The sequence below is a fragment of the Panulirus ornatus genome, chromosome 6, assembly GCF_036320965.1.
Source record: "Panulirus ornatus isolate Po-2019 chromosome 6, ASM3632096v1, whole genome shotgun sequence".
In the NCBI taxonomy this organism is placed as follows: Eukaryota; Metazoa; Arthropoda; class Malacostraca; order Decapoda; family Palinuridae; genus Panulirus; species Panulirus ornatus.
This window is the reverse complement of record NC_092229.1, coordinates 38,412,396-38,425,786: the sequence shown is the minus strand read 5'-3', so window position 1 is coordinate 38,425,786 and position 13,391 is coordinate 38,412,396. Positions and strand designations below refer to the sequence as shown.

The following is a 13,391-nucleotide window of genomic DNA, read 5'->3' as shown; positions in this document are numbered from 1 at the left end:
TTAGCATTATTAACGAGATCTTCGTTTGTTGTTAGAAATAGCTCTGATATATTCTCGTAGCGAGTAGGATTCTCGACCAATTACATTAGGGCACTAAGAAACAAAGATAAAGTCAGGGCTACCGGAAAGGATTCCCCTGATTTGATACCGGTATGTTAAAATCTCCTCCCATGATAGACTCTTGTTCATGACAAACATCTGTTAACTGATCATAAAAGCTTTGGTGTATCTCTAATGTCTGTGCGGGGAGGAGGGGGGCATAGAGCTAGTTCTGTTGTTATTTATTTACGAAGCTTATCTTTAATTTCTACACAAGTGAAGTTGACATTCAGTACAAGATTAAAATGAACCTAAATCAAGAGCAAGACACAGCAGCAGCCTATTCAATTTTCTTTTCACTGTCTATTGATAATGTTGCGTCACCAAGATTCACAAACATCACTCACATCATTATCCTCTAATGTTGTTGTCTCTGATGAACGCTAACCAGTGGACCACGATGCGACCATAGCTTTCCATCTCATACCAACCAATGGCAAGCCTGTGGCCGCATGGGTCATGGAAAGCATGAAACTGATCCTCCAGTACTATAGTAAAGTTTATACATCATTATCATGTACTACCCTTCTGGCCACGAGATATGACGAGGGATCACATGGACCAATCATTGGTTTGAGATAGAGAGCTTATGTCCTCTCGTGATCCAGTGGTGAGTGAGCTGGATCGAGGCTGTTTCGGCGCCCTTGTAGCTGTTTTAGAGAAGGTCAGGGCTATCCAGGAAAGGTTTAACATCTATTCCATAAAGGATCGTGGTCATGGATCACCGTCGTTCCAACATGGGTCAAGTTAGTTTTACCCTGGATAGCGGTCGTTCCAGCATGGATCACAGCCCTTCCAGCATAAATCATGGCTGTTCTAGATAATCTTAAGACTTGTTTCCTATCGTATGTTGGAGGTTTTCTAGCGTGCGTCGGCGGCGTTCCAGAATGAGCTGTGTTTGTCCCGGCAATGTGTTGAGACATTTCATATGTTCCAACTATTCCCTTTAAGGGCAGAGTAGGGATGACTTTCCTGTCCTTCCCTAGGAAGATGAATAAGAGTTACAGTGGAGGCTGGAACATGCCCAACACATGATCAAGTCGTGATGGCTTGATCATGTTGAAGACGTCCCAGCCTGCACCATGTCCCGTATTCACATCCCCGCTCTGACCTCCACTGATATCGACCTGGAAATAATGTAATTTCCCAGAAGTCGTCCAGGAGAGACGGACGAGAAGCTAAAAATATACCCAAGAAGCCCCTTTCCCCGCTAAACACCACAATCCTTACGTCATCACTCCAAGTTTCCTTTTTCAACCTTAATTTAACAGTCCGCTGTCTCGTTATGTGAGCCTCAGTAACGACATATCGTAAACATGAAGATAATTTCTACGAAAAGTTAGACACTTGAGGAGACTATTATATGGTGTTTTAATATATAGACGTTGTGGTTTGCAGGAAGGGCCACGCTCAGGAGATCAGGTTCCCCTAACCCTCTGGGACTTACAAGTCTTTCTTTATTCTTTGGTCGCCTAATTGGGTATAGGAGGTCTGACCTTCACCGCTGCACCCCATAGAGCAACTCTGCTGGAAAATATCTCCAGTGAAGAAAATGATTATTACACGTTCGTCGAGCCGGTGAGTTAAGTACAATTACAGCAATCATCTGGTGAGGACAGCGTCTTGGGGACCGCGTCTGTGAACGCACATATGTGCGTCTGTCTGTTTTATTAGTTTCATTCGTTTTTGTTTATTTCTTTGTTTGTGTAGGGGGCATATTTTTTCTTTTACATGAGTTTTTTTGTTTAGGCTTTTGTGTGTGCATGTGTGCCTGCCTAGAAAGCCAACGTCGGCACAAAACATTTTGTCACAGTCGCTGCACTTTCCGGCTGGACGTGAAGGCTGGATGATATCAGCTGAGCAAGTGAGGTGGGCTGGGATGTCAGGCAGGATCTGGAGAACAAGATTTTTGAGACATATTGACTGAAGTAAGACTAAAGAGATCGTAAGTCCCCTTATGTCTCAGTAACAATGTTGAAATACAGTGACGCGTTGACATTTTCTCATAACCTTGATAGACAGAGGCAGTCTATCACCTCAGACCTTTCCTTGTATCATTGTGGTATGGATGTTAGCAGAAACCCGTGCGTTCTGCCATCACAAACACCCGGTTTACTGTGGGTGAGCTTATGCAGGGGTGGACACGTTTTAGCAACAGTTCTTTCCCTGATTTTCTCTCTGAAATCCCACTGTTCAAGGCTACTACTCATCTACACTATCAAGGTTTATCATGTTTTCCACAACACGGGCGGGCATCAAGGTCTATCATGTTTTCAATAAGGGGGGGTTTGTGTCTACTGTACTACAAAAACATCTGGTGCTCATCTCATGGATCTTGAGCCTCCTAACCTTACGGTCATCTGGCTCACACTTTTCTCCCCTCAATGCCCTTGTCTCTACGTTTTGTACATCCATCCTCCTCACCCCTCCTTCCCCTCGACTCTCTGACTCCCTGCAACGAAGTATTATTTTCCTCACGTACATCTGATGACATCCTCTGAGCTTGGGAATTTAACGTCCGCCATGATCCCGGCGGACTCGAGGATGTTTTCTGTTGTCTTCCGTAGTGATGATAAGAGACATCTACCACAAGTTCCCGACCCTCACGGCGCACTCTCTCAACACACTCCATCTCTTTTTATCTTTGAACCCTCCCAATATTCACTTGGTATATATACATCTGTCCCTTGGGGTCCTCTGACCACATCCCGATCTCTGTCATTGTGATTGACCAAACTCACCCACTATGCACGCACGCCTCTAAACTTCGGATCTGGCACTTTAGGTGAGCTCAGTAATCATCTCTACAACGGTTCTTTGTTGACTGTGTAAAATGCAGGCCAGCACTGCTCTAAGATGCCTCTTGCTGCACTGACCATATAGCAGAGCTTATCTGACCCAGGATGAAGCTCTTCATTTCTCTTCTACCAGGACTCTCTCTCTCTCTCTCCTCCCTGTCATGGTTTGATCGTTCGTTCCGATGTTTATCGCATCAGAGACGGAGCAGATCTGGTCATGAAACCCTCCTCCTCCCCGGGAACCCATTCTGCTTTCATGTCTTGACAAAGTCGCTGCAGATCTGTACACCGTAAAGTCAAACACATCATCATGAAATGAAAGTATGGCGCTTTGAGTTTTACGTCAACTGACAAATCTTTTTGGTCTTTAGCCAGAAATATTTCTAGTATATTCTGTTATTCATCTTTTTCTCCTCTGTCCTACGTTGTTCAATCTACAGCTCTCAAACTAATAAAGTCAATCTTTTTGGTAACTTATTCCCCCATGATTCAAATTTGAATTTTTCTGAGTCTAGTTCTCCCGTACCATCCTTCCTACATCAACCAGTGGCGCCTCCTCTATTTCCTTTGCGTAAGCATCCGAGTACTGACCATCCACAGGTGGACGAGGCGTGTACCTCAGATGGCATGTCGGCATATCCCTCGGGTCTTATGGGAATGAGCCTCTGAACTGCCTCTACCTCCTGCTCACTTGTTTTCGCGTCTGTTTAAGAACGCTGTTCCTCCCTAGGAAAGAGATCGTTCTGACCTTACCAACTCTCGGCCCATTTCTCACACACTCGTTGTCTTTAAAGTCTTTGAAATTCTCCTCAATTCTTACTGTCTCAGACACATACAACCCCATCCCCTTCTCTTGACCACCTACGGCATTTTGCAGTGTTACTTCTGGTGATCTTCTCTGCCATATAACTCACCTATGGTCCTCCTCTCTTGGGAATTCTGGTGAGGCTTTTGTTGTGGCTGTCAACTTCCACAAAGCAGTGGGCAGGATGTGGCTTAAGTCTCTACTATCTGACTTTCCTGTGTGGCTGATCCAGGCTGGTAGTTGTCTGTGGTGCGTCCTCAGCTTCTCATGTGCTTCCTGTTTTATTTCTTCTCTCCATATGTGATCATCTCATCAACTTCTAACACTCTTACATTGATGATTCCACTTTACATATTTCAAGTCACTCTCCTTCCCTTTTTCATTCTAATACTCGTTCTCTCTCTCTCTCTCTCTCTCTCTCTCTCTCTCTCTCTCTCTCTCTCTCTCTCTCTCTCTCTCTCTCTCTCTCTCTCTCTCTCTCTCTCTCTCTGAATGTATTTCCTGCTTCATTTCGTACCTGTGCAGTAACTGGTGAAATTTGATGATACTAAAACAATTTTTCCCTTGATCTTTATCTAAATTTCACGTTTCCTCGGAGTTCACTTTCAAAACATCACGTTTCCTCGGAGTTCAGTTTCAAAACACCACAATTTTGCTCTTTAATAACAATGATGCTGGGGTAGTCCTACCCTACACTACCTCTGGAAACCCCACATCATCAGCATCGTACAATCTTCCATATCTTCAGGGATCTTAATGGCTAAGGATGGACCGCTACCGACATATCTGAAGTAGATTGTTCTTCCTCCAACTGTTTCTTCTCTGTTTTACTGGTATTATTTTGGTTACTGTTCTCGTAGGCCGTCTTCATGTGTTCCTGCCACCAAGGTGGGCACGGCAAGCTCCTGCATCCTGCGTCCCATACATTTTGTGTGGAGATTAGCCACACGAAAGCTAGCCGTTATGACCCTCATAACCGTCTACCTTAAATCGACCAACCAGGAGATGTATATTTCTTTCGTCTTTCATTCTTCCTGTCATCTTCCTTCTGTTAGGAGTCATGTCTACAAACATGACACTATCCACGTCCTTCTAGCCATTTGGTGGTGCAAGACAACACTATCCACGCCCCCCCCCACCCACCCATATCTTGGTGCAAGGCAACGTTACCCATGTCTCCCTCCCGCCCACATGGTGATGCAAGACAACGCTATCCACGTCCCCCTCCCCGCTCATATTGTAGTGCAAGACTACCCTATCCACGTCCCTCTATCCAACTGGTAGTGTAAGGCAACACTATCCAGGTCCCTCTATCCATCTAGTAATGTGAGACAATGATATCAAGTCACTCTCCTGCCGCCTGGTGCAAGTGGGTAACGGTGGGAACCCGGGTATCCTAGCCTTCTGGTTTTGAGGGAGATGAGGAGCCAAACCCTCCGTCACCCTAGCTGTGGGACGTGGCATTGTGGCCGCCATTACTGTCTGCTCACAGTGAGCAGAGGCCCTTGTGAACCTTGTGAGAGATTTTCTTTCCTACATTACGGAATGAGTCGACTGTACGTCCCATACAACACCTGAGAGCCAGCCAGGTACACTCCCCTTCAACGATCACCTCTTACCCATGATCAGCCACCATGTCACTCACTAACTCACACACTTGTTGACTCACTTTCCCACTCACTGACTTACTGAGTCACTCACTTGCTGGCTTGTTGAGTCACTCAAATACCGACTGGCTAACTCACTCCACCAGCGACTGGTTGATTCCTTCACTGTCTAGTGGAGTCACACACCCGGAGACTGGGTGCTTGCCCCCAGACCCGACCGGGAATATAATACTTGGCAGCCATAACTACCCGGGTACGGCCTGGCCCCAGCATCAAAGGCAACACAGGTGGTAAAACTCCGGGATCTCCTGCCTTGGCCGCCGCTACCAGCAACAACCTCCATCAACAACCATTTCTATCACCATTCATCCTACCAACTACCACTAACGTCCCCCACCACTAACATTTGCAGCCACCGACACCCACTGCCTAAAATGCTCACCATCACGATCATCCTCTCCCACCAACATCAACCACCAACCAACATCCACCAATAACCAGCATCCACCACCAACCAACATCCACCAACAACCAACATCCCCCAACAACCAACATCCACCACCAACCAACATCCACTACCAACCAACATCAACCACCAACCAACATCCACCAATAACCAGCATCCACCACCAACCAACATCCACCAACAACCAACATCCCCCAACAACCAACATCCACCACCAACCAACATCCACTACCAACCAACATCCGCCACCAACCAACATCCACCAATAACCAGCATCCACCACCAACCAACATCCACCACTTAAAAACATCCGCCAACAACCAACATCCACCACCAACCAACATCCACCACCAACCAACATCCACCACCAACCAACATCCCCCAACAACCAACATCCACCACCAACCAACATCCACTACCAACCAACATCCCCCACCAACCAACCTCCACCACCAACCAGCATCCACCACCAACCAACATCCACCACCAACCAACATCCGCCACCAACCAACATCCACCAATAACCAGCATCCACCACCAACCAACATCCACCACCAACCAACATCCCCCAACAACCAACATCCACCATCAACCAACATCCACTACCAACCAACATCCCCCACCAACCAACATCCACCAATAACCAGCATCCACCACCAAACAACATCCACCGCCTACCAACATCCGCCAACAGCCAACATCCACCACCAACCAACATCCACCACCAACCAATATCCACCACCAACCAACATCCCCCAACAACCAACATCCACCACCAACCAACATCCACTACCAACCAACATCCGCCACCAACCAACATCCACCAACAACCAGCATCCACCACCAACCAACATCCACCACCTACCAACATCCGCCAACAACCAACATCCACCACCAACCAACATCCACCACCAACCAACACGCGACAACAACCAACATCCACCACCAACCAACATCCACCAACAACCAGCATCCACTACCAACCAACATCCGCCACCAACCAACATCCACCAACAACCAGCATCCACCACCAACCGACATCCACCACCAACCAACATCCACCAACAACAAACATCCACCACCAACCAACATCCATCACTAACCAACATCGACCAACAACCAACATCCACCACCAACCAACATCCGCCAACAACCAACATCCACCAACAACCAACACGCGACAACAACCAACATTAGCCATCAACCAACATCCACCACGAACCAACATCCACCACCAACCAACATCCGCCAACAACCAACATCCGCGACCAACCAACACCCGCCACCAACCAACATCCACCAACAACCAACATCCACCACCAACCAACATCTACCACCAACCGACATCCGCCACCAACCAACATCCACCACCAACCAACATCCACCACCAACCAACATCCATCAACAACTAACATCCACCAACAACCAACATTTGCCACCAACCAACGTCCGTCAACAACCAACATCCACCACCAACCAACATTCAACACTGACCAACATCGACCACCAACCAACATTCACCACCAACCAACATCCGCCACCAACCAACATCCGCCAACAACCAACATCCCCACCAACCAACATCAGCCACCAACCAACATGTGCCAACAACCAACATCCGCTAACAACTAACATGCGCCAGCAACCAACATCCGCCATCAACCAATATCCACCACCAACCAACGTCCACAACCAGCCAACATCCGTCAACAATCAACATCCGCCAACAACCAGCATCCACCACCAACCAACATCCACCACCAACCAACATCCATCAACAACTAACATCCACCATCAACCAACATTTGCCACCAACCAACGTCCGTCAACAACCAACATCCACCACCAACCAACATTCAACACCAACCAACATCCACCACCAACCAACGCCAACAACCAACATCCCCACCAACCAACATCAACCACCAACCAACATCTGCCAACAACTAACATCCGCTAACAACTAACATGCGCCAGCAACCAACATCCGCCATCAACCAACATCTACAACCAACCAACGTCCACAACCAGCCAACATCCGTCAACAATCAACATCCGCCAACAACCAACATACACCACCAACAAACATCCGTCAACAACGAAACATCCACCACTAACCAACATCCGCCAAGAACCAACATCTACCACAAACCAACATCCACCACCAACCAACATCTGCCAACACTAACGTCTATCACCAACCAACATCACCGCCAACCAACATTCGTCACCAACCAATATCTGCCAACAACGAACATTCACCACCAACCTAATGCGCCAACAGCTAATGTCCACCACCAACCAACACCCACCAACAACCAACATCCACCACCAACCAACATTTGCCAACAAGCAACATACACCACCAACCAACATCCGTCAACAACCAACAACCACCACATACCAACATCTACCACCAACCAACATTTGCCAACAAGCAACATACACCACCAACCAACATCCGTCAACAACCAACATCCGCCAACAACCAACATTCGCCACCAACCAACGTCCGTCACAACCTACCCTCACCTAACCTAAACTAACCAACGTCCATCAACGACCAACATCCAACCACCAACCAACATCCAACACCAACCAGCGTCCGTCAACAACCAACATCCACCACCAACCAACATCCACCACCAACCAACATCCACCACCAACCAACATCCGCCAACAACCAACATCCGCCAACAACCATCACGCGACAACAACCAACATCCGCCAACAACCAACATCCACCACCAACCAACATCCACCACCAACCAACATCCTTCAGCAACCAACATCCACCACCAACCAACATCCGCCAACAACCAACATCCGCCAACAACCATCACGCGACAACAACCAACATCCGCCAACAACCAACATCCACCACCAACCAACATCCACCACCAACCGACATCCTTCAGCAACCAACATCCACCACCAACCAACATCCACCAACAACCAACATCCACCACAAACCAACATCCACCACCAACCGAAATCCGCCAACACCAACATCAATCACCAACCAACATCCACCGCTAACCAATATTCGCCAACAACCAACATCCGCCAACAACCAACATCCACTACCAGCCAACATCCACCACCATCCAACATCCACCACCAACCAACATCTACCACCAATCGACATCCGCCACCAACCAGCATCCACCACCAACCAACATCCACCACCAACCAACATCCATCAACAACTAACATCCACCAACAACCAACATTCGCCACCAACCAACGTCCGTCAACAACCAACATCCACCACCAACCAACATTCAACACCATCCAACATCGACCACCAACCAACATTCACCACCAACCAACATCCACCACCAACGAACATCCGCCAACAACCAACATCCCCACCAACCAACATCAACCACCAAACAACATCTGCCAACAACCAACATCCGCTAACAACTAACATGCGCCAGCAACCAACATCCGCCATCAACCAACATCCACCACCAACCAACGTCCACAACCAGCCAACATCCGTCAACAATCAACATCCGCCGACAACCAACATCCACCACCAACAAACATCTGTCAACAACGAACATCCACCACCAACCAACATCCGCCAAGAACCAACATCTACCACAAACCAACATCCGCCACCAACCAACTTCTGCCAACACTAACATCCATCACCAACCAACATCACCGCCAACCAACATTCGTCACCAACAAACATCTGCCAACAACGAACATCCACCACCAACCAAATGCGCCAACAGCTAATGTCCACCACCAACCAACACCCACCAACAACCAACAACCACCACATACCAACATCTACCACCAACCAACATTTGCCAACAAGCAACATACACCACCAACCAACATCCGTCAACAACCAACATCCACCACCAACCAACATTTGCCAACAAGCAACATACACCACCAACCAACATCCGTCAACAACCAACATCCGCCAACAACCAACATTCGCCACCAACCAACGTCCGTCACAACCTAACCTCACCTAACCTAAACTAACCAACGTCCATCAACGACCAACATCCAACCACCAACCAACATCCAACACCAACCAACGTCCGTCAACAACCAACATCCACTACCAACCAACATCCACCAATAGCCAACATCCACCAACAACCAACATCCACCACCAACCAACATCCGCCAACAACCAACATCCGCCAACAACCATCACGCGACAACAACCAACATCCGCCAACAACCAACATCCACCACCAACCAACATCCACCACCAACCAACATCCTTCAGCAACCAACATCCACCTCCAACCAACATCCACCAACAACCAACATCCACCACCAACCAACATCCACCACCAACCAACATCCTTCAGCAACCAACATCCACCTCCAACCAACATCCACCAATAGCCAACATCCACCAACAACTAACATCCACCAACAACCAACATCCACCACAAACCAACATCCTCCATCAACCGAAATCCGCCAACACCAACATCCATCACCAACCAATATCCACCGCCAACCAACTTTCGCCAACAACCAACATCCACCAACAACCAACATCCACCACCAACCTACGTCCGCCAACAACAAATGTCCACCACCAACCAACACCCACCAACAACCAACAACCACCACCAACCAACATCCACCAACAACCAACATCCACCAACAACCAACATCCTTCAGCAAACAACATCCACCACCAACCAACATCCACCAACAACCAACATCCACTACAAACCAACATCCACCACCAACCGAAATCCACCAAAACCAGCATCCATCACCAACCAACATCCACCAACAACCAACATCCAACACAAACCAACATCCACCACCAGCCAACATCCGTCAACAACTAACATCCACCACCAATCAACATCCGTCAACAAGTAACATCCACCACCAATCAACATCCGTCAACAATCAACGTCCGAAAACAACCAACATCCAACACCAACCAACATCCGCCATCAACCAACATCCACCGCCAAACACCATCCACCACCAACCAACATCCACCAACAACCAACATCCACCACAAACCAACATCCACCAACAACCGAAATCCGCCAACACCAACATCCATCACCAACCAACATCCACCGCCAGCCTACTTTCGCCAACAACCAACATCCACCACCAACCTACATCCGCCAACAACAAAAGTCCACCACCGACCAACACCCACCAACAACCAACAACCACCACCAACCAACATCCACCGCTAACCATCATCCACCAACAAGCAACATCCGTCAACAACCAATATACACCACCAACTAACATCCGTCAACAACCAACATCCGCCACCCACCAACATCTACCACCAACCAACATCCACCACCAGCCAACATCCGTCAACAACTAACATCCACCACCAATCAACATCCGTCAACAATCAACGTCCGCCAACAACCAACATCCACCACCAACCAACATCCGCCATCAACCAACATCCGCCAACAACCAACATCCACTACCAACCAGCATCTACCACCAACCAACATTCGCTACCAACCAACATCCGTCAACAACCAACATCCACCACCAACCTACATCCTCCAACAACCAATATCCGCCACCAACCAACACCTACCAACAACCAACAGCTGCAACCAACCAACATCCACCACCAACCAACATTCGCCAACAAAAAACATCCACCACCAACCAAAATCCACCAATAACAAACATCCGTCAACAACCAGTATCCACTACCAACCAACATCCGTCAACAACCAACATTCGCCAACAGCCAACATCCACCAACAACCAACATCCGCCAACAGCCAATATCCGCCAACAACCAACATCTGTCAACAATCAAAATCCACTACCAACCAACATCTACAGCCAACCAACATTCGCCACCAACCAACATCAGCCAACAACCAACATCTACCAACAACCAACATCCACCACCAACCAACATCCACTAACAAGCAACATCCACCAACAACCAACATCCACCACCAACCAACATCCACCACCAACAAACATCCGCCAACAACTAATGTCCATCACCAACCAACACCCACCAACAACCAACAACCACCACTTACCAACATCCACCACCAACCAACATCCGCCAACACCAACATCTATCACCAACCAACATCCAACGCCAACCAACATTCGCCACCAACAAACATCTGCCAACAACCAACATCCACCACCAACCTACATCCGCCAGCAACCAATGTCCACCACCAACCAACAACCACCAACAACCAACAACCACCACCAACCAACAACCACCACCAACCAACATCCACCAACAACCAACATCCGTCAACAAACAATATCCACCACCAACCAACATCCGTCAACAACCAACAGCCGCCAACCACCAACATCCACCACCAACCAACATCCACCACCAGCCAACATCCGTCAACAACCAACATCCACCACCAACCAATATCCGTCAACAACCAACATCCGCCAACAACCAACATCCACCACCAACCAACATCCGCCAATAACCAAAATCCACCACTAACAAATATGTACCACCAACCAACATTCGCCACCAGCCAACATCCGTCAACAACCAACATCCGCCAACAACCAACATTTGCCACCAGCCAGCATCCGCCAACATCCGTCAACAACCAATGTCCACCACCAACCAACAACCAGCACGAACCAACATCCACCACCAACCAACATTCGCCACCAATCAACATCCGCCAACAACCAACATCCACCACCAACCAACATCCACCACCAACCAACATACGTCAACAACCGACATCCACCAACAACAAACATCCATCACCAGCCAACATCCGTCAACAACCAACATCCGCCAACAACCAACATTTGCCACCAGCCAGCATCCGCCAACAACCAACATCCACTACCAACTAACATCCAACACCAACCAATATCCGCCACCAACCAACGTCCACTACAAACCAACGTCCACCACCAACCAACATTCGCTAACAACCAACATCTACCACCGACTAACATCCACCAATAAGCAACAGCCACAACCAACCAACATCTACCACCAACAAACATTCGCCACAACCAACATCCACCACAACCATCATCCACCAACAACCAACATCCGTCAACAACCAACATCTACCACCGACTAACATCCACCAATAAGCAACATCCACCACCAACCAACATCTACCACCAACCAACATTCGCCAACAACCAACATCCACCACCAACTATCATCCGCCACCAACCAACATTCGCCAACAACCAACATCTACCACCGACTAACATCCGCCAATAAGCAACATCCACCGCCAACCAACATCTACAACCAACCAACATTCACCAACAACCAACATCCACCACCAACCAACATTCACCAACAACCAACATTTACCACCGACTAACATCCGCCAATAAGCAACATCCACCGCCAACCAACATCTACCACCAACCAACATTCACCAACAACCAACATACACCACCAACCAACATCCACCACCAACCAACATCCACCACCAACCAACATCCGCCACCAACCAACATCAATCACCAACCAACATTCACTACCAACCAACATCCGTCAACAACCAACATCCACCACCAGCCAACATCCGTCAACAACCAACATCCACCACCAACCAACATCCAATGCCACTCCCACCGCTTCT

General features: G+C 48.2%; 1 protein-coding gene across 1 annotated transcript; it reads left to right on the top strand.

The window, feature by feature from the left end:
* The first annotated feature begins 688 nt into the window (after positions 1–688).
* LOC139748908 (uncharacterized) lies at positions 689–12,792 on the top strand. The gene is made up of 3 exons (XM_071662271.1): positions 689–845; positions 1,586–1,677; positions 9,890–12,792. Exons 1-3 carry the CDS (start codon positions 689–691, stop codon positions 11,129–11,131), a joined length of 1,491 nt encoding a protein of 496 aa, XP_071518372.1. The 3' UTR covers positions 11,132–12,792.
* Positions 12,793–13,391: the final 599 nt, after the last annotated feature.